Source organism: Pygoscelis adeliae, unplaced genomic scaffold (assembly GCF_000699105.1).
Source record: "Pygoscelis adeliae isolate BGI_AS28 unplaced genomic scaffold, ASM69910v1 Scaffold16, whole genome shotgun sequence".
Lineage (NCBI taxonomy): Eukaryota > Metazoa > Chordata > Aves > Sphenisciformes > Spheniscidae > Pygoscelis > Pygoscelis adeliae.
The window spans coordinates 798,751-822,011 of record NW_008825162.1 but is presented as its reverse complement, the minus strand read 5'-3'; the positions used below and the strand labels follow the sequence as shown (position 1 = coordinate 822,011).

General features: G+C 35.5%; 1 protein-coding gene across 1 annotated transcript in view; it reads left to right on the top strand.

Moving 5' to 3' along the window:
* The window catches only part of MAN2A1 (mannosidase, alpha, class 2A, member 1), a 156,380-nt gene that overhangs the window by 79,296 nt on the left and 53,823 nt on the right, over positions 1–23,261 (top strand). The window contains exons 9-12 of the mRNA XM_009328733.1: positions 4,890–5,092; positions 10,955–11,140; positions 12,518–12,632; positions 15,616–15,683. Coding sequence (XP_009327008.1) covers positions 4,890–5,092; positions 10,955–11,140; positions 12,518–12,632; positions 15,616–15,683 — 572 coding nt within the window. The remainder of the gene's footprint in view (positions 1–4,889; positions 5,093–10,954; positions 11,141–12,517; positions 12,633–15,615; positions 15,684–23,261) is intronic.

Here is a 23,261-nt window from a genome sequence, read left to right as displayed (position 1 = left end):
TTTAAACTGTGGAGCTTTATATATGATTTGACAGCAGATTGGTTTGTCTTGGCAGATTAGATTTTTTTACCTCTACCATTTCCTCTCCCTCCAAAACAAAAACTTTGCTATTAATAATATCTGCTTGAAAACTAGAAATAGTATCCAATTTTTTAGAGAACAGCTATTAGGTTTGATTGTTTTCTTAGTACTCGTGTTTTCACAGGCTTCAGGCGTTGTTATTTAAGGCTCGCAGGCTTTGTTATTTAAAACTGTTGTATTTTCTTATTAAAGTTCAAGCAAATTTTGTTGCTTAGCTTGGGTTGTCTTGGTTTTATGTCCCAAAACAAACAAAAAATTCTAAGAGGCACCATTGCTGGCACACATTGTTGAATACAGTAAAATCTAAGAGGTTGACCTGGCTACAAAAGGAGTGAAAACACTAACACAATTGTCAGATGAGAGATTACTTTAAATGATTAATTATGTTTGATTGTTAATATACACAGTCATACATTCTAATGTGTAAGCTGACTACTTTAGAGACTTCTTGTACTATAGATGTTCTCTGTACTCAGACATGTTTTCATCATCTTTCAGCATGATGAAATATTTCAGGAATAGGGGACCACAACCTTGTTTTTTCTTGAGTATCACGTGAGAGAGCACTATTGCTGCTTTTACATTTAGGCTTTTTAAACCTGGTCTGGTCTCTCTTATATTGTTTGTATGTACATCTTTTTTTTCCCTCACCTTTTCTGAGACCTCCCCCCATTCCTTTAACTGCTGATTAGAGTAGTGCCTGTAGTGTGTTAGTTCTTTCTGCTGACTTATGGACTTGTGTTCCGCATAAGAAAGATGATCTCTTGGGATCGCAGCTTGTCTGAGAGCTCGATTTTGCATCTGTTTCCTATGGGGTGTGGGTGACATGATATATGTGAGTGCCTGCAATGTCTTACTGGAGGGAGATAGACCTGGACCTCTTTTAAATCTTTGAAGTCTAAAGCCCATCTTTTAAATCTAAAGCTTTCTGCTATCACCAGCTTTACTCCCCTCAAAATGAATATAGTGTGCAGGTAGTTACTCTTTGGATGCTAACAGCAGTATACTTTCTGTAGTCTCCATTCCTACTAACCTGGGCTGGATGATTTTCTTCTCTGGGGCAAAACCTGAAGGCTCAAGCTCTGAGGTCATTCTTCAAGGACCACTTGTGTCCTGAGGCATCTGAAAGATCTTTATCTGAAAGGTTCTGCTCAGCCCAATGCCAAGGACTCTGTGAGTCTATTTCATTAGCCCTGGCTTGCCCACCTGGATTATTACCTTGGGAATCACACCAGCCCTTGGGGCCCTCATAGAAGTATCCAACCCTTTTTCTGGTCCTTAATACCCAGACAAAAAGATACGCAATCCTCAGATTCAGCTGCTTCATACCATAGGGTACTTTGCTCAGCTGGAGCACTGTTGGCACTGGAGCGTGTCTCCTTTTCATTTTATTTACTTAGTTGGGTTTTCTTCTTTCTCTCACTGGTGGTTTGGTGGCGTTTTTGGTTTTTTTTGCTTGATTGTTGTTTGGTTTTTTGTGGGTTTTGGGTTTGTTTTTTTTTTTAAACTGATGTCATTTATCCTTGGAAGTATGAGATTAGGTGGAGAACTTTCACACTCTGCTGCACTTTCCCCAGTGGACTGTAACTCCACTCCTTTATATAAAGGAAGAGTTCACATTTCTTTCTTAAGTGCTGAGATGTCTAGGATATTACTACTTACACAAGGGACCGCCTACTCTGCCTTTCTGATTGTATGAGAGATTTACACTTTCAGACACATTTAAGATGTTTATCTAGTGGATATGTCTGTTAGCATTCAGATTCTTGTGCCAGCAACTATTCTATGGTCCTAAAAATGTGTGGTAGATTACTGTAAAAAGATATCTATTTTGCTCTTGCGGAGTTTGATCTCCTTTACATCTATTATGCATAAATTAAGATGAGACTTTTTATATGCCAATAGAAGAGTCTACCAGGTTATTTCACTGTTTCCACTCCACTTAGAATGAGTTTTCTTCAATTTTGCTGGTTGCTCTGGTGAGGTTTTCTTCCTCTGATGCAACCCAGCATACAGAAGGGAGGTCACCTATACCTGATTTCTCTTGGTCCATTGATAGCTTTTCTTTTTTCTTCTGAATTATGTCTTGTAGGTGTCTATGATAGTCAGGGAAAAGGCCAAGTGTCCTAGAAGTGCCTGATAAGAGAAGGATCACTGCTGTTGGGATTTCTGTGGCAATATGTCTCTTTCTCTGCTTTACTGCCATTCAGAGTGGCAAGTTATCATACTGTATCCACCTAACAGACACTTGGATCTTCTGAATGATTTTGAAGAGTGAATACTGTTTTTTGGTTTGTTTCTTTTTTTTAATGTTGAAATAGCACATCTTTGTTGTCACAGTAGAATGTTGAGGGAATTATAGAATCATTAAGGTTGGAAAAGACCTCCAAGATCATCGAGTCCAACCGTCAACCCAACACCACCATGCCCACTAAACCATGTCCCTAAGCGCCTCATCTACACGTCTTTCAAATACCTCCAGGGATGGGGACTCAACCACTTCCCTGGGCAGCCTGTTCCAATGTTTAACCACTCTTTCAGGAAAGACATTTTTCCTCACATCCAATCTAAACCTCCCCAGGCGCAACTTGAGGCCATTTCCTCTCATCCTATCGCTAGTTACTTGGGAGAAGAGACCAACACCCACCTCGCTACAACCTCCTTTCAGGTAGTTGTAGAGAGCGATGAGGTCTCCCCTCAGCCTCCTTTTCTCCAGGCTAAACAACCCCAGTTCCCTCAGCCGCTCCTCATAAGACTTGTTCTCCAGACCCCTCACCAGCCTCGTTGCCCTTCTCTGGACACGCTCCAACATCTCAACGTCCTTCTTGTAGTGAGGGGCCCAAAGCTGAACACAGTATTCGAGGTGCGGCCTCACCAGTGCCGAGTACAGGGGCACGATCACTTCCCTGCTCCTGCTGGCCACACTATTTCTGATACAGGCCAGGATGCCATTGGCCTTCTTGGCCGCCTGGGCACACTGCCAGCTCGTGTTCAGCCGGCTGTCGACCAACACCCCCAGGTCCTTTTCCGCCAGGCAGCTTTCCAGCCACTCTTCCCCAAGCCTGTAGCGCTGCATGGGGTTGTTGTGGCCGAAGTGCAGGACCCGGCACTTGGCCTTGTTGAATCTCATACAGTTGGCCTTGGCCCGTCGATCCAGCCTGTCCAGGTCCCTCTGCAGAGCCTTCCTACCCTCAAGCAGATCAACACTCGCGCCCAACTTGATGTCGTCTGCAAACTTACTGAGGGTGCACTCAGTCCCCTCATCAATATAATAAGTCCTTATATTCCAAGTTACTTTTTAAAAAGATTTTTACTAAAAGCTTGTTTTCTTGTGTTGTAAACTGTAGCATGCTACTTTGTATGCTTGTTGTTAACAATAATAAAACCCAAACAAAAAAAAAGTGACTAAATTTAAATTTGAAGAATTATCATTATAGTTTATTATGAGAGTACTTATGGTAAGGTGGTCTTCAGTGCTGTTCCTACTTCCATTGATCGTTTTTCCACCCTCATTCAAAACCCAGTTTGCCTTCTATGCCTTCTTTAACAACATCTCTCGGTGCTGGCAACATTGACATCAGTCCCTCTCCCTTTTTTATTTCCCCCCTGTTTTTTCAGTCCTCAAGCTTGAGGGTACTGTCTCTTGACCTGCCCTGTAAAGGGCTGTTATTGCCTTATTTATCTGAGCATTTTTAAAAATGACCAGAAGATAATGAATTTTTTGTACTCCCCCATGTTACAGCTCTAAACACAATTTCTTTGTATATAGTTTTAAAAAAACAGCTTCTGAAAACAAATGCTAATTTTTTGATCAACAGTCATCTTGGGTTAAGCATATGTTGGAGAACTGGAGCGCAACAAGAGTTGATTTTGAAAATGCAGGATTAAGACAACTATGCTCTTGTTACATTACATAAAGTTTCTTATTTAGTCCAGACATCTACTTACATAATATTGAGATATTACTTAGTTTATGTATTAGAGACTTATTCATAAGACATGAAAAAATGCTTTGCTTATTTGTTGAGATTTAGCTTGTATTTTAGATACCGATTTATACTTTAAAAAAGAAAAGTATTTCGTATTTCATATTTCATGAATCATAGAATCATAGAACAGTTTGGGTTGGAAGGGACCTTTAAAGGTCATCTAGTCCAACCCCCCCGCAATGAGAAAGGACATCTTCAACTAGATCAGGTTGCTCAGTGCTCCGTCCAACCTGACCTTGAATGTTTCCAGGGATGGGGCATCCACCACCTCTCTGGGCAGCGTGTGCCAGTGTTTCACCACCCTCAGTGTAAAAAATTTCTTCCTTCTATCTAGTCTGACTCTACCCTCTTTTAGTTTAAAACCATTGCCCCTTGTCCTATTGCTACAGGCCCTGCTAAAAAGCCTGTTCCCCTCTTTCTTATAAGCCCCCTTTAAGTACTGAAAGGCCGCAGTGAGGTCTCCCCAAAGCCTTCTCTTCTCTAGGCTAAACAACCCCAACTCTCTCAGCCTTTCTTCAGAGGAGAGGTGTTCCATCCCCTGATCATTTTGGTGGCCCTCTTCTGGACCTGCTCCAACAGGTCCGTGTCTGTCTTGTACTGAGTTGATTTGAAGTTGAAATGCTTTTGGAAGAGCTGTTCAGTTCGTCTGAAAGGTGTGCAGGGAAACTTTAAAGCTCTTTAGGATAGGATCTCTGCTATAATTCTGCTGGAAAACTGCCATAGTTCTGAAACGTATATGAAACCAAGCATATTCATTCTCTTCATATGTCTAAATAAAGAAAATTATGCTATGTTACAGTAATTTTAATTTTCATTCAGGCCCAGTTTGGAACTCTATCAGATTACTTTGAAGCTCTGCGGAAAGAAAGCAGTTTGGGTGAAAAAGGCAGCAATTCATTTTTCCCTGTTTTAAGTGGAGACTTCTTCACCTATGCAGACAGAGATCATCATTACTGGAGTGGATACTTTACATCACGACCCTTCTATAAACGACTGGATAGACTCCTGGAATCCTACTTACGGTAAATACTGCCATCCAGTAAATTCATAACATATGCCTTGGCACATGGAAGAGATGAATGTCTAAGTACTCAAAATCTGTTGGACAGATGGAAAAGTGATTTTGAAATGCACAGTTTAAGTTTACTTACAATAAGGATAGCCTAAATGGCCCCCAAATGTAGTTCTTTTTACAATATTAGTCGGTGTATCTGTTTTTTTACTAAAGTCACAGAAATACAATGATAGTTTTTCCGCCCAAACAAATAAGTTGTTCTAAAATACTATTCAAGTGATCAGCAAGTCTCGATTCCATGAAAAATAGCAGGTAGTATGCTTTTTATTTCTGTATCAAATTTGGGTAGCTGTCAGATCAATCTATCATTATGGCTATACTGTGAACTCCTTTAGAGAGAAATACAAAGGTGTGAATTTTACAAGGGTTGTTAGAGGCAGTTGAGAAGTAGTCAGGAATATTGTGTGCCAAGTGGTCTCAGATTTGTAAGGTACTGCTCTGCTGAAAAGTGTTTGCATCTTCTTTAAAGAAAAAATTATTGCTGAATTTTGGTAACGGAGTATTTAAGTGGTTCTCCCTTGTAGCAGCTGTAGATAAGACGCATTCTAAAACAATTTAACTGTATTTTAAGGCTCCAGAAAGAAATCTGGGACAGATGCATATGATGTAAACCTTGGACTATCTATTTCCAAAACTTGGAAACTCTGTTTTGAAAAGATTATTCTTTCAAGGATCCTTAGTCAAAGGACACTTTTTGTCTTCTGGAAGGACCCTTTAAAATGCACTTATTGTAGTGCTTCTATATGCTGTTTAGACCTTTTTGTGCTAGAGAAGAACTTCTGTGATGCTGAGAAAGGCTTGCTTAAGGACTTCTTACAATTTTTTTTTTTTTTGGTGTTGTAATGGCTGCTGCAGTAGTGGAGGGAGCAAAAGAGGTGTGGAAAGTAGTGCTTTGCACACATGGCAAGTAGCGTTTTGGAGGCAGATACAAGTACCTTTCGGGAGAGAAACCTCAGTATCTAGCAGAATTTGTTTTGCTTCTTCCAAGAAGTGAAGTTTTTACTTTGGTAAAATGGAGGCTTTGCAAACTTGGGACACAGCTACTCTGTGATCTGTAGTATGTTTTTCTTGTAATGAAAGTGGCTTTTTCTAGTCTTTTCTCTGCATTCTAAGAATACAGAGTAAGACACCTGAGGAAATAAGAAAACTAGTGAAGAAGAAATGAAAGCAATAGAAAGACTAAGAAAGGTGTAAGGAGAAGTGAGATCAAGGGCCTGAGAATAGAAAAGTGTTAGGGAAGAGGCAGTGTAACGTAACTTTGAAGGCATTGCATTGACCAGCAAAGAGAAAAGTTTCACAAATGGGAAAGCAGGGGGTAAAGAAGCCAAAGACTGTCAGGAAGGAGGAGAAAAATAAGATCAAAGCTGAGAGGAATGACAAAAAGCAAGGCGAGGATCCCTTTGGCAGAAGAAGGTAAAAATAATATGGTAAGTAGAAGTTATCAGAGGAGTGACTTCTGCAGTGTTTTAATCAGGACTTTGTAATGTTACAAGTGTTATGCTTAAGTACAAAACCAAGAATGTTAGAAGATTACAAAAAGGGCATCTGTAAGGCTAACAGTAATTAGGAAGTTTGACAACTATTCAGAAATAGTTTACAAATAGAGTATCAAGCATCACTAGGAATATGATTTTATTAGAAGCATTTTAGTTTTTACTTACTCTATTGACACTATAAATATTAATTAGCTCTGTTCTCATTAGCTTGTTTATTGTAAGAATCTTTGATTTTCAATGAAAACAGCCTTGTTTAATACTGCTATTGGAAAAGACAAGATACATAGAAAACAGGACAGATGATGCCCTTACAAATTGAATTCCCTACTTAATTGTTTTTCATACTTTTGCCTAAATTCCTTTCTGTTTGTTAAAATGCACCAAGGATTTAAATTTTTTAGCTTTATCATAGCCTATTTTCTCAAAAAATTTAAATTTTTACTTTATTGTCATTTTTCTGTTTTTTATTACTTATGTTGCAGAAAACTTCATATGAATTGCTTTCAACTTTATTTGTAGTGTTTACAACTTTAAACTGTTAAAAGATTCCTTCATGTAAGCATCATTTCAATTACCTGTAACTTCTGAAAAAGGTGCTAGACTTACAGGTAAAGAATCTCTGGAAGAAAACTAAACATTCAGTCTTATGAATAAAAACAAAGCATGTTTCTAAAAATGTACCTGGGAAGTTTTTCATCTTTCATTATCCTCTGTGAATAACATGTAAGAACAAAACGTACAGATGTGTTCTTGTCAGTTTAATACCAGTTTTTTTGTCAGTTTTGCTTTCAGAGACCTGGAGAATCTTCAAGGGTGGCATATTAGCTGTAAGAACAGCAGAATTAAGGGTTTTGTCTTTTATTTTTGATTTTCTTTAAAGTCAGAGGAAATACATTATCATATTTAATTAATAACACCCTTGCCCCAGCCTTGTGATTAAATTTTCCATGGTTCTTTTTGAGCTAACAGCTAACATATCTATCTATCTATCTATCTATCTATCTATCTATCTATCTATCTATCTATCTATCTATCTATCTATCTATCTATCTATCTATCTATCTATCTATCTATCTATCTATCTATCTATCTATCTATCTATCTATCTATCTATCTATCTATCTATCTATCTATCTATCTATCTATCTATCTATCTATCTATCTATCTATCTATCTATCTATCTATCTATCTATCTATCTATCTATCTATCTATCTATCTATCTATCTATCTATCTATCTATCTATCTATCTATCTATCTATCTATCTATCTATCTATCTATCTATCTATCTATCTATCTATCTATCTATCTATCTATCTATCTATCTATCTATCTATCTATCTATCTAACTATCTAGTGTGCATGTATATATGTATGTATATATATGTGGCGGAGTGAACCATGAACAGGAGATAAATATCTATGTGTGTGTATTTTTTACCAAGGATGAATGCTTTTAAATTCCAGCAGCACCAGGATTAAGAAGTACTTCACTGTTACTTAATAGCCAGGAAACAGTGTTCAATCTCAGGACTTGCTATGATGACTGGCTATTTAAGCAAGGAAAGAGTTGGTTGGTTGCGTTTTTCCTGTTTTTAAAAAAGTTTTGGGTTTGTACATTAAAGAAAGTGCATGACAGTTTTGGTAATGGAGATTGACATAATTGCTGATTTGGGACTTAATTGATTTTTTGATCTTAAGTGGGAGATGGATAAGAGACAGGTGAATTAAAGTAGTTTGAAGGGTGATGAAATCAGTGACCAGAAGTTTGTTTAACATAATAGTGGAAAGATACAAAGAACAACAGCATAGTTGGGGGCAAGTTAGGAATGCATTCTGTGGTTTCATTCTTTACAGATGTAATGAGGGAAAAATTGTGGTGAGTCTGAAAAAAAGGTTGTTGGAGTAATTCAGAAGCAGGACAAGAGCCGCAGTGATGCTTCTAACTGTACAGATGCATAGACAAGACCACATCTTGGGAGTTCAGAAACTCTTGGGAAAATTATTTATTATTTATTTAGGTTACAGATAAAGTGGACCTAAAGGTCACCTAGTGTAGGCTTTGAGCAATCAGTGAAGCAAATTTTGGTCTATTTGCAGTGTCCCATCAGGTAGAGATACCATGACAAATTACAACAAAGTGGATAATCTGTGGTAACTACTTTAGGTAATCTGCAGTAGTTTGAAATAGAGGTGAGAAAACCAAGGCTTAATATTTTTCCATAAAAGCTGTATAGAGAGAGAGGTAGATGCTTACTTATAAGTTGAAGTGTTCTCTAATATAATGTTCCTTGTGGTTTCACTTCCGAGTATCTTTCATCTTTGACCATTGAACCATTCTAATGTTTAGAATAATGTTGAGACTTGAAAGGAAAATTCTGCATCTGAGAGACTGATGTACTGAATGGATCTGTAAACAGAACCAGTTATTTTTCTGAAAGGCAAAAGAGTTCCAAGTGTTCCTTATAGACAACATGGATTTAAAATGATGTTCTGGAATCAGTATGAACTGAAAATGCATTTACTGTACAGCTTCATTTTAATGTTATTTCCTTTGGTTTTAAGGTTGCTACCTTGTTTATAAATAATGGACTTCCCTATTTAAAAAAAAAAAAAAATTGAGGTGGATTGTGGGGAGGGAAATCTAACCTGTATTTGAGGACTAAAATTTTTTGTGTTTTCTTCTTCATAGCTACAGTTGGGTCAGTGTTTAGTGGCTAAGTAAATTTTTTTTAAAAAAGGTAAACCACTTTCAGACAGGGTTTATCCATTAGGTGAATGTGCACGTGGTGCCTTTTTAACTACAATATACTTGTTTTCCTTTCAAGTTAAGCTTTAATAGAACAAAGTAGGAAGAATGCATAGATATAGGAATTTGCACTGAGCAACATTAAAATCACAGCCATTAAGCTTAAGTGCACTAGTAATAAAGAAAAAGAGTTACAACTTTTAACATCTTGATTGTGTGTCATTTCTGAGCAGTTATCTTACCTGTAAGAGCAAAATCTCATCCTGTTCCTCAAATATTGACAATATGAAAATTAATTGAGCCATTATATGTACAGTGTACCTTTCAGTTTAGTTTGACATATGCTACTTGCAGTTTTTACATAATTGTCACCTATGTGATGCATAAAGACAAAGAGACCAAACTGAATCCAAAGGTATTCTTTCATGTTAACAGTTAATATCAATGGACAGTCTGAAAACCCAAGCTGAGAATGATCTTAAACTTTGTTGTTGTACCGAGTTTAAATTTGAACACATGCACTCACTGACAGCTTGGGTAAATGTAAAAGTTAGTGTATTTTCCTTTTTTCTATTTTTATTTTTTATTTGCATGCTTAGAAGTTAGTTTTACATTTGTTTCAAGAATGTATGTTAGTTTGCTTTCTTTGCTTTTTATAACATAAACCTGTATCTCCTTGGTTTCTTCAAACACTTGAGAAACCTTCATTAAGCTCAAATAAAGTTTGAAAAGGAATCTGACACTTTTCAGACTTACAAAAACAGAACTGTAACATTTTAGGAAAAGGAGATGGGAAAAAAAATTAAAAGATGTTTTCCCAGAATTTCTACAGGCATCTTTGTTAGTCAAATATTCATAATGACTGGAAATTACAGGGTTTTTTTGTAAAATAAATTTAGATTCTCATAAAGCAAGTGAGAACCTAATGTTAATATATTAGTGGTAGGCATTTGCATAAGAAATAGGAGAGAAGGGCTCTGCATGCCATTCAGTCTAAGGGTTTTTGAATGCAGTGTTCTCACCGTTCAGGTGAATGTATAGTGAGCAGGTGCACGAACTGCCTAAATCTTGAGGAGAATTTAGTTTGCTTGAAGTACAAATGGCAAAATAGATATTATATAGAGTGTACAGTTTAATATATTTCTTTAAGATAATTTTATTTGTTTAGTAAATTGCTTTTTGAAATGGAAATTGTGTATCTCCTGTAAGGCAGTCTATCCTTACTGTATCATTTTAAGATCAGATCTGTATACCTCACACATTTGTGAAAATGGTTTGTTAATTTGTACTGGCATATTTTTATTTTAAAGCTCTATTTTCCATCACTGAAGCCTTGCAGGAAGCTTACAAGGTGTAAAACTAGTTGATGATGGAGTGCAGCAGTGATTTTTAACTGTTGGAAGCTAGAAACAGGCTAAAAAGTACAAGATTAAAGTTTAAAGAACTCGCGGAAATAGGCACGAGGAAAGATGTAAAAACATCAGTTTATTCTTCAGGTACAACATGTGTTGCTTTCTGCTTTTTAAACCTATATAAATATTTGATTCTTCTCTGCAATTCTAGGGCAGCTGAAATCCTCTACTCCTTGGCTTTGGTACAGTCCAGTAAATCTGAGAAGTTGAGTGTATTTCCTTCAGTGGATAACTATAAATTGCTGACAGAAGCTAGGAGGAACCTTGGACTCTTTCAGCATCATGATGCTATTACAGGAACATCTAAAGATTGGGTAGTTGTGGATTATGGCACTAGGTAATTTATTATAAATATATAAACTTAAATCTTAATTTCCCTTTGCTTTTTTAAAACAGAAGTATTTATTTCAGAGGTACAGATTTGCTATAGCTAGCAACATACTCAGTACTGAAAAGTGTAGTAGTGCTCTACAAGAGAAGTGGATTTGATTACCCGTGCTCTTCATTTATGGAATATTTTTTTTATCCTCTGAAGTAAGAATTTGATGTCCAAACAAAATTTCTGAGGTCTCAAAAGAAGCTAGGTAGACACGATACCAAGAGTTCTTTAATAACAGGACTATTAGGAGTGCATTTTATATCTGCCTGCGCTAAGCAATAATCAAGAGACATGCTAATTTAATCATTTATTCCTTGGAAAATCCCACACCTGCTGTAACACACCTTTCATCAATGTGGGAAATCCTTTTCATGTTGCCAATCTTCTACTTAATTTGTCTGTTGTCATCTATTCCTATTATATCTGGTGGGTAGTTGCTTTCTTGGTATTGACAAATTACTCTGCTAGCTACTTTGTGGAATTTTTTTGAAGAGGAGTGTATGATATATATATATGTATGTATGTCTGTATATGTAGATACGTGCTTTAATTATGCATTTGTTCAGAAAATTGTTACATATTGGGATGTTAAGCACTAGTAGATTTGAGGCAGATGATGGTAGATGGTGATGGTAGAGCATGTCCATTAAATAATTTGTTGTTTTAAATGCCTCTAAAATACTCTTTCTCGGTTTAAACTACTGCATTGATGACAAGTATTTTTATATTCTATAAATTTGTTAATTTTTTATCTATTAAAGCATAGGTATAATCAAGGTAAAAACATGTGCAATGTACTTGGTTATGAGAGAGTAAAATAAAGTTTTTTTTCACTTTACAAGTAAAATTACACAGCGCTCTGTATTTAAGAATTTGTAAACCTTGTGTCAGTTGAAGCAATGGAAATAATGGTGATTGTTTTTCTAATCCTGCTTAAAGGCAATCTTGACTTTGTGACCAGTGTTTCAGGCTTGTCTCCACTATAGATACTGGAAATCAAACATACAAACCACAAACTTTCTTAAGATTAGCATTTTGAAAAAGTACTTGGTATTTTGAGGCTGTATGTTTTGTAGCATAACTGGGGTGGAGATGTACCTCATTTTCAGTATGCAAGGTGTAGGAATATAATGAAATTCAGAATATGTCTGCATTTTGCAGTCTGGTCACCCATTGCAACTAGCTGTTCTTAATTTCATGCTATATTGATATTAAAAATTACATTTATTTTTCTGTAACTCATATTTTTGAGTTCTTTAATCTTTTTAAATTTTGATGTTACCACATTGAATAAAACCAACTGAAAACTAACTAAGACTTTAAAATTTTTAACAGGCTTTTCCATTCAATAATGAACTTGAAGAAAGTGATAATTGACTCTGCTCATATTCTTATCCTAAAGGATAAAGGTGCTTATAATTATGACATATCAACTCCGTTCCTGAAGATGGTGAGCTATCTTTCTTGATTTGCTCCAAAAATAAAATGTGAACTATGTCTTTTCAATACAGTTTGAGTGGCCTGGGAAAAGTCAGAATGAAATTTGCTGCTAATACCTGCTCAAAAATCTGCTACTTATCACTGTTCATATTAATTGAAGATACTGGAAAGTAAAAAGCAAAAACTTCAGCAGTTAATGCTGGAAAAAAACCCCACACATCTGAAGTAAATGGGCTTATTTTATTCCACTTTGTGAATCACATAGTAAAACCAGGTGTTCTGATTTTCTTGTGGGCATAAATTTGTTGGTAACTTCAGTGACATGCATGTGATAAGTGAATATATAATGGTATGCAGTCGTGTAGTTTGACTTTGCTTATTACTTAACAAATGTAGGAAGAGGAAAATTTCCATCCTGAACATAAGCCTAAGCTGAATTTGCAAGACCAAGTCTGGACAAGACCTTGTGCTTTTTTCCTCAGCTGAAATTATTTGAAACAGGAATCTACCGATGATAAAGTCAGCAACAGATCCCCACATAGCATTTTAAGACCCATTTTACAGTGAAGAGCACCTTGAAGAAACACACTTGCTAATGTTGTTTCCTTTCAGAATTCTTAGTTTCTTCACTTTCTGAACAAAAGCTCTCTGCTGTGATAGCTAGGTAGTCTTAGGAAGTCCACCTAAGCCCATACACCTGGAATAGAGAGGAAACGAGATGCTTTAGTTTCTTTGTGCATAAACATAGCAGGATTAAGACAGTCTTTATTATATGATTACCTCACACTTCTAACATAACTAACATGACATATGTTCTGCTGGGTTAGATGTCCCAGATGTGTCATACTTTGAATTACTCTTCCAGTCACACATATTTAAAAAAAAATAAAAATTGTTAAAATAGTTCTTTATACATTTTATGACTTTGATACTAATACATATGTGCATGCTGCATATATGTGCCTGTTGGGGTGTGCTATGTGGATGCGTGTCACAAATATGTCATTTTTCTTCTGGTTGGAAAGGCTAACAAAATGAATGTGCACCTCCATACAGTAAGAATATTTTGAAGTTGTTCATGGAATAAAGTTTTCATTTCTGCTCTGAATTGTATTGGAAGGTGTTGTGATGTTACATTTTTACTAAATTTTCATTGTTCCTGTTCTTTATGAGTCTGGATTAATAACACTGGGTTGCAGAAGTACTAATTACTGTATAAACTGTGTATTGCTTAGGAGGATACAAAGTCAAACCCGCTATTACCATTGTGAAAGCAGAAATGAAAACAAAAGTTATTATTTAAATAAATTTATCATATCTATATAAAACAAAAAAGGTGATTACAGATGTAGACTATGATTTATCTGTATGATATACAGTAACTGCAGCATATCATAATCCTAATATTCCCACAGTACTTTGGTTACCATGACAAAAGGGGTTTTATGAGGGACTTGTAGAACGCTAATGGGAGAACTTCAGGATATTTACAAAAAACCTTTTGCAGACCTTGAGCAAGTAGAAAGTTCAAAGGCACTTGTTTTGAAATACCATCATGGTATTTTGGTGGCTGATGGAAGCTGACATCACGAATTGCTCAGAGCGAAGTGCTCAGAGAGGGGCATTAGGAATGAATGCCGAGACAGTTGAGAAAAACAAATGATGAAGACTTGAAGATTGAAAATGGCTGTTGTCTTTGAGGGGTGAAGAAGGAAAAAACACATGGTCAAAGGAACAGAGCAAGAGACTGTAGCAACATTCCAGTAGATAGTAGGTACAACCAGGGGAAAATTGCCCTTCTTGAAGCCAGAAAAAAGGAAGTTGGAAATGAGACATGATGGAAGGATTCCAGAATGACGTTGCATGCACTGTGTTTCTTCTATTCATAATTATTAGTTACACACAAAAAAATCATGGTTTTCTCAGCTGATAACTGAATACTTTGTAAATAATGTGTAAGTTTTATAGATGTTATGTTAGTAAACAAACAAAAACTAGATCGCTTGGAAGACAATACACTGAAAAATAAAAGAAACTTAGAGATCCCTGAATGATCCAACCAATAGGATGAGATCCAACCTATAAAAGTAAAGCTGTGCAACCCTTGCACCATTCCTACATATTAGTCTTATTTCTTTGAGTGCAGAAAGAAAACTTTCTTATAAGTGGCAATAGTTGGATTTGAAAAAGATGATTTTGAGGATATTTTGGAGTATTCTGAGAAAGTGGGAGCTTTGCACTTCAGTTGCAAAGTCTATAGTTGTCCCTTTTATATGACCCAATAGGAATGTAACAGTACATCAACAGCTTGGCTGTTCTCTTAAAGATCTACGCAATAGTGACAGCAATGGCTTGTCACTGCCTTTTCTCACTGGAAGTAAGCACTGGGTCATATTGTATTTAAGAAAAGAGAGAAACTAGTGAAAAACAAGAATTTATCAATATTGTGAAACAATTCTTCAAGTAGTTTATATCACATAATTTGGAGGGGTGTATGATTTTTATGTTTTTTGAAAATTTTCTTTATGTACAATATAAGGTAACAATGAGATCTGACAGAATACTAAACTCTAAATCCTTGTGATAAATATACAGGAGTGTAGGGTTTCAGAGAGTAAATTTATAGCAGGAGAAAGTTAATAAAAATATGCGATAAATATTTGCAAAATTCGAAGGAAGTTGGTGATTATGATGTCTTGTATGCAAAAAAACCCCATGGGGATGACAATTTGATAATGGTATCTAGTAAGAGACATTTAATGAAAGCAAAGGTTTCTCAATGAATTGGTCAAAGTGAGCCTTTTTCTTTTGTTGGTCTGAAGTACTTTATAAACTTTTGTGGTTCATCGTCCTGTGTAATGTGCTAAAATAGGCTTCTGTTTATGGTATGGCTAGCATGGTTTTGTACTTCATGAAGTCCATATAATAGACAAAGCTGATATATTATATGTTTAAGTGTATTCAAAAGCAAATTCAAAGATGTTGTCTTGTAGGATGATATTCAGTCTTCCCAAGATTCTTTGCCACGCAAGACGGTTATAAAGCTGACGTCGCAACCAAGGTAAATAATTTACGTATTACTTGGTGTCTAAGATTCTTTTAGCAATGTGTGTTTTTTCGCTACCTAGTAGTTTTCTATGCCATTTCTTTTTTTTTTTTTTACTTTCAGTCAAAATAAAGGTAGAATTTAGAAAAAAAATTAAAAAAAGGTAAAAAGGTAGTCTGGCATATTATGCTAATACTATTATGTCTAGTTGAAAAAGGACACAGCACTTTAAAACTATAGAAGTTTCTCACATACCACTAATTCAGCTGCAGCAAGTAAAGTAGTCTGTTTACTATGTGCTCTTACAGCATTGTAATCCTTAATAAATTATGCTTGAGAGCAGCCGTAGAAAATTCTAATTAAACATAATTACAGCTGGTGCAATTAACATTGTGAGCAGAACCTTAGTTTTTATAAGGCCTAAAAATCACAATATACAAATGCTAGATTGTATTTAAAATTTAAGTAGAAGACAAACTAGGACACTGTTTTCTCTTAATTCCAACTTCCCATTGCATAAGGAGGGCTTACTTCTTTATTTATATGTAGTTCTAGAGCATTCAGTTGAAACTGACATCCTGCTATCCCCATGAACATTCAGTATCCAACCTGAAATAACTTAAATGTTCATTAAAAGTCAACTAATCGAAATAAAGTGAATGACGTGTGGATATGAGAGCTGCTATGTGTGTAAATCAAGTAATACAAGGTTTTCGCTTACAGAACAGAAGATTCAAGTTTCATTTAAAAAGTAGTGAATGCTGTTTTTGCTGACATTAGTATTTAATTTCTCTAGTTCTAGCAAGTGGCAAGCTAATAAAACTTACCTAATTCATGAAGATGTCAGACTATTCAGCAGACTAACTGCTACTGTTAAAAAGTTCTAATCAGGTTCTTTGAAAAAATGAGCAAAATTTGGTCCTCATGAGCATTTAGGGGAAGCTGTCCTCAGTACTCTAAAGTTAAATGTATGTAATATGTGTGTATATGTAGTTTTAATATAAGCTTGTCTCTAGAGCAGTCATGTAGACATACATACTATTTTTTTTTTAAATAGGAGTTTTATTCGCTTATTGGAGTGCTACATAGGTGCTAATAGATTATCTTAAATTTGTCCAAAATGGTCAAAAACTGAGGTGCCTAGCTATTTATTTAACTAAAATCTTTTAACTTTTTCAAAATATCCCCTCAGATATCTTCACTGGGAGAGGATTGTATATATTGTATATAAACACTTGGCTGGAGGCAAGTTATAATGTAGACTTTCTTTGCCAGTTGAGGATAGCTTTAATGCTTTTGCTTTCCTTGCTTAGGTTAGCTGTTGAAATTTCCCCCTTGCCCCTTCCATCCCCTGATATGCCTTTTGCTTGCATCCACTGTTCCACTTATCTCTTTGCATAGTATGCTAAGTAAATTTCTCCCTTTTAGGTGTTTATGCATTTCAGGCATTTGCTTTTTTTTTCTCTTAGTTGTACATTAAGTAGATATACTTGTCAAGCTTTTTCATTTTAAAATTAATATTATCGTAGCAGCCTTTTGCTGCTGTTTTCTAAACTTGTCTTAACTTACTAAGATAACATTGGTAGATAATTGCTAATTTTAACTTGTCTGGTATTGTGAAGATACCATACAGTCATATAGGATGCAGTTCATGTTCCCAAGACTGTGTAATCAGAATTATGGGAGATAGTATAAAGAGGGAAAAAATGTGAGGGGGAAGGGGAGGAGAAAAATTACAAAGGAATATTGATATTGCTGCCTGAAAACCTGTTTTTTTGTAATGACTTCCTGTTTGGAAACACTTTCAAAGCAATGCTTAAGTGCACACTACTTCATGTTTCCTTTGTTGTTAAAATTTTCATTTGAATATCTGTATGTTCAATTATTTTCTCTTATAAAAATGAGCTTAGTCTTTCTAGGCTTCTAACTTTATCTCTGGTTATAGTCTGAATCTCCACTAACACTATTACCATTGTGAAAAGTGGTATGTAAACTGAGACACTAACTTTTGCTTAAATCTAGTATGTGAATATTATGACTGCATCTGAGTTTTCTAGGTAATCAGTGAAGATGTAAAATGTTAATTTCAGTAGAATCTTAAATTCAACTTGATTTATCATTAAGTATTGTTGTGCTTAAACTCCAGAGTTTGAAGCTTCTAAGACAGAAACTGATTTTTCATTTCAAATTTTGAGGCATCAGCAGATTGAAAATACTGGTTCTCATCAAAACTTTATTATTTGGTTATCTTCTGTTCATAACAGTCTTTATTGTTCATGTCTGTAGCATGAAATCTCTAGATTTCTTTCTGTTATTGTGTTCTAGTATACCATTATGTGGGATAGAAATTAAGTCAATGTAACTGGCAAGGTGTTACTTTTGTTTAATTGGCTGAATATTTAGCTTTTTGTAGTTCCACGTTTCCGTGTCAAGATTTTTAAAAATAGCTGTATTGTAAATTGATTATTCTTACAAAAGTTTTGTTCATATCACCTATAAATTTAGAGGAACGCTACTGATGGGAAGCTCATAAGATAATGGTTTTTTAATCTGATTAATTACTCAATAATTTTCCTATTTTTTTCTTATTTTACTGAGTTGATACTGTGAATTTGAAATCTAACCTACTTTTCAACAGGAAAGTAGTTCGTAGTATCCTTTTGCCTCTCTCATCCAGCCTTCCTTTTTGATGTTTTTTAGTAAAACATTTTAGTGTTCTCTTCACTGCTTGTGAAAGTTGTAGTCAGTAGTGAAAACTGATCAGACTGTACAGGAGAGCCAGTACAACTTGATTACATGGTAAAAAAAGAAAAGAGGGGGGAAAAAAAAAATCTAACTTTCAGTAGTCATTGTACTAGTACGAAGTAGCTCCAGATCGTTGTGTAGTTGAGAGGTATCTTTCAAACTGTTTCTAAGTAGGTACCACTTTTATTATATTTGGTATCTTTTGCCCCCCCACCTATGCATCTCTTCTCTGTAGTGCTCTGTTGCCATCTTTTTATGAATCCATAGTTTTATAAAAAAATTAATGTGTTAATTTCAATGAAATAGGTATGTAGAGTATTTTAAATCTTACTGTGACTCTGCCACCTTAGAACAACTAAGTGGTCTTATGATCGGGCTTTTGAGTACTGAATTTATGTTGTATTTAATTACACTAAACCCCGTTTAACTGATAATTAAGTTGCATGCTTTTTTAAGAAATTGTTACTTCCAGCTGAAAAACAAAGCTTTCACAGGATAATATCCAACTAGATATGGAACTACTTTTGTCTTATTCTGAAATTAACAATTATTACAGTGTGACATGGAGACAAAGCTGATATGAGTGTGCTGATAAACTGGATACTGTATCATACTTCTGTGAGAGCCCTGTCCTGTGATATAATCATTGCTTCTTGGGAATAGCCTGCCAGAGGTCATACTTCCCAAATGGCAGAAGACTGGCACTCACTGGACCTGGGGGGGGATGTGGATTTGAACCTCTTGCCATCCAGTTTAATCTGACGGCTGTTGATGAAGGGTATGTCGACAGTGTGAGTGGCAAGATTTCCTAGCTATTTCTATCTACAGTGTTTCCTGGAGACGGCATTGCAGGGGAATGTAATACATGACCAAATAACTGAATTGGCTGTCTGTACCAACTTGGACTTTGTAGTAGTATTGTTTGACACGACATGGTGAACCTAGGAGTAAATGAGACCTAACAATATCAATCATGCTTTTTTTTCCCTTTACTGAGCTCCATTGCACACTACAAGCATGGTGTAAGGCATCCCATCTGAACTGAAGATAACTATGATACTGAAAGATTTTTAAAAATCATTGATTTAGGATTATTTTCAGTGTTAAACCAACAATACTTATAACTTGCCCACAAATTATTTTTGTCAGCTAATTGTAGAGGAATGGTATGATATCCTTCTTGTCAGGCTAGTTTAATAGCTTAGCAGACACATTTTCCACTAGTTGAAATATTCAGGTTGCCCAGGGGATTAATTCTGAGTAGGATACACTGTAATAAAGGATTCCTTCAAAGATCTGTCAAAGCACCAAGGAGTTTAATGACATCCACCTTATAAAAGAAAGATTCATTTTTCCCAATAGAGGATACAAAATAATCTGGAATATTGTCCTTACTTCAATATCTATGAGTAGGTTTTGGCATAAGGTTGTAATTAATGAAGTTTTGACATAAGTTGTGTTCATCCTGTTAGGTCCAAAATTTGTGATCTTTTTTGAGAAAGAAAATTCTGATTTACCTTCAAGATTTTGCAAGTTGGTTATCTTTTCAAAAATTCACTTGGCAGGTGTACCCACTGCTTTCTCAACACAGCTTTCATTTCTACATTATAGTGCTATGTTATTAAGTTTAATGTGTGATGATAAATAATGTACAAAGGTCAAAAATTCTTGGCAGAGTAGTGTGTGTGTTACTGTATTTGGTTGGAAGATGACAGCAAGGATAACTTACCCGAGAAGGAAACTTTGTTGGCGTGATATACCAAAAGGCAAAGCTGTCCTGATGATGTGAAGCAATTGATTAAAGCTTCATACCAAAGAAACTGTATCTTTCTGAGCTTAGAAGGTGACTGGATTGGTAATGTTTTAATGTTCTCATTTGGCAACTTTAACTTTGGTGGTGGGTTTGGGGGATTTTTTTTGACCTGTGTTGCCCATGTTGGTACGATCAATCTAAACAGTTGTCCAATGTAGTTACAAGGCGAGGATGCTCTGACAGCATTTGACATTTTAATAATATACATTTCAACTACCTTTTATGCTTGCATGAATTCTAAGGCATATGTATTTCTAGTTATATACTGAAACAGTTTAAAAAAAAAAAGACAGTTGAAAGACAGGTATTTTCAATTGTCAATGGGGGGCAAAATGTTTAAAGAAAACAAGAAAGAATACAGTAACATTTAAAATGAAGCTAAAAATATCTGTAGCCGTTCGTACACTGTTAATATGCACACTTGTTCCCTGGGGAGGGGGGGAAACAAAACCAAATCCAAGCAAACAGTTTTAGCTTTTTATTGGATGAAATAGTGATAGCAATATGCACAACCTTGTTATGCTTTTGTTAAAGTGAAACCTCTGTATTAGTAACTTTAAGTGAGGTGGACAGGATGAATGGTCATTCAGTCAAGTGTTAAGACTCTTTTCTTCTCTTAAGAAACAACACTTAATTAAGCACTTGTATTCTCAGCACAGTAGTGCAAGTAATTAAAAAAATTAGACAACCCTTTGAAATTATATGTGAAGAGCTGCACTTTTAGTTTCCAATACCCTGGCTGCTGAGACTGAATACAGCCTAATGATTTTTTTAAAAAATACTTTAAAGTGTTAATCTCAGTGTTCAGTTGCCTGATCAATTTACTAGATTTCGGGTGACCTGTAACTGCCATGAACATGTTCTGTTTGTAGTAAACTCAAGGTCATTTTGACTAAATTGAATGGGTATTTAAAAAGCGTTCTCCCTCTTGATTTTCATGATGGAAGAGCTGTTGCAAAGGCAATGAAATGCTTGGCTGACACAGGGAAACTCAGGCATCCGAATCCTGAAACTCAGTTAAAAATCATTCTGGCAAAAGTGGTGACTTCAAAAGGAACAAAACCAAAAGCAATATACATTCATTCTGCTTTATAGGTGGAAGTTAGCTGTGCAACTACCTTTATGACCAAAACTGGCAAATTCTGCATGGACAATGTCTAATGGGAGAGGAAGTGAGGGGCGTGGAAGAGCTCACGGCACCTTGATCTCTTAATTCCCACTCTTTCTGTCAGGTCACAGCAGTTTTTCAGAGATTTCCATTTTTACTGTGCAAGTTTTCTTCTTCTTGTGTTAATTACAGTACCTGCAGGCTTATCTCAGAACTCACTCCCTGCACTGGCAGTTGACATTTCACTAAAAGTTTATCTGGAAACTCTGAAAACAAAACAACAGATAAGCTAAGGGATGAATGTCTGTTTTGATGTAGGGGATAGCTCTTTAAAACTCAACTGTGGTTCATTTTTTGAGTTACTACAAATTTTCATTATTAAGAAAAAAGCAGCTTTGATTTGCAATTAATTGCACTCCAAAGCTTTCTGTGGAATTAAACTTTATTTTTCAAAACTCAGTTTTGACTGTCATGCTTCTGAATTCAAGTTGTTCTAAAAGTTATTAAATTTCAAACTTTTAATCATTACCTTTTCAGTGCATAAAAATTCTTATAAATCAATTTTTTTCAGTTTTTTGGTCTGTCTTATTGTTGATAAAGCAACGATAGTCTGTTCTAAATATTTTTGTTCACTGACTGTCTTTGAAATTGCAGTTGTAAAATTAAACCAGTAAATAAGTTGATACAGTTTGTAGTGTTTGTAGAATCTTTGGAGTTTCTCAAAACTGCACAAATTTAGGATTTTTGGTTCAATGCACAGAATTTCAACAATTTTGGGGGGGTTTGCAATACCAGTGCAATCAGATTGTGAAGGTGTTTGATGCTTCAGTTGCTATAAAAAATCATAACATTAAAATGAAAAATCCCACAATTAGGTGTTACAAGAAATTTCTGGGTTCCTCTGAAAACACTGTTGGTAATGGAAGTGTCATATGAAATGCAGAAAGAATAGATTAACTAAACATGCTTTGGGGGGAGGAAAAAACGTGGGATTGTTTTTCAAAAAACAAAAAGTGATCATTATGAAGGAATATGCTAGTGAAGAACTGAATACAACTGAAAGATCTGCATTGTATGTATATACTTGTTGAAGCAGCTTTGGAAGTAAGAAGATACACATTTTCAGTATATTAGTATATTTGTGTATTATTTCTTTTTTTTCCAGGCACTGGCCCCTTCAGCCTTTTTACTGGAGTTGCTTTGAGGCAATACTGTAGTTAGTCCAAGGCGCTCAAGGCACAGACTGAAGTGATATGGCATACTTAAAAGTCTTTCTGCTCTTCTGAACCAGATTTTTTTTCCCTTCTAAATGCAGATTTATAAAGCCTGCACTACAAGAGGAACAAGGAAAGGATTTTAGTGAAGGTACTTCCTGATCCTGAAAAAGTCAGGGGGCTTCAAGCCCATCTTGGACTTCAGAACACCTCACAACTTTGTGGTAAAAGAAAAATTTAAAATAGTGCCTTTGGACTTAATCCTTTTATCCTTAATTGGAGAGTAGTTATGTGCTCCAGATTAGGATATGTGTGCCACTAGAATCCATCCAAATCATAGGAAGTATGTGTATCTGGCATATGTAGTAGGTACATAACATTTTAAAAGTCTTGTCTTAGGTTGATGTTGGTTTTTTGTGTTCTCAAAATTTATAGTTCTTGCTGTGCTGTTGTCTGTGTTTATTGTGAATGCTGTTTTCTTGAGGGTGTTCCATGGTTTGTTCTTGAGAAAACCACACAAAGGTCCTGTTTCCTGTGAGAGTAGAAGGATGCAATATGTGCCTATCATCTGCCTAATTCTCTGCCTTTTGCATGAGCAATGGATATTATAAAGATATATCTGTGGACTTATAAAAAAAGAATTGATAGGAATGTGTGTGTGTGAGTTCTGTCACCTTTATTAATGAATTTAAAGTTTGAATTTGTGTTTGTCA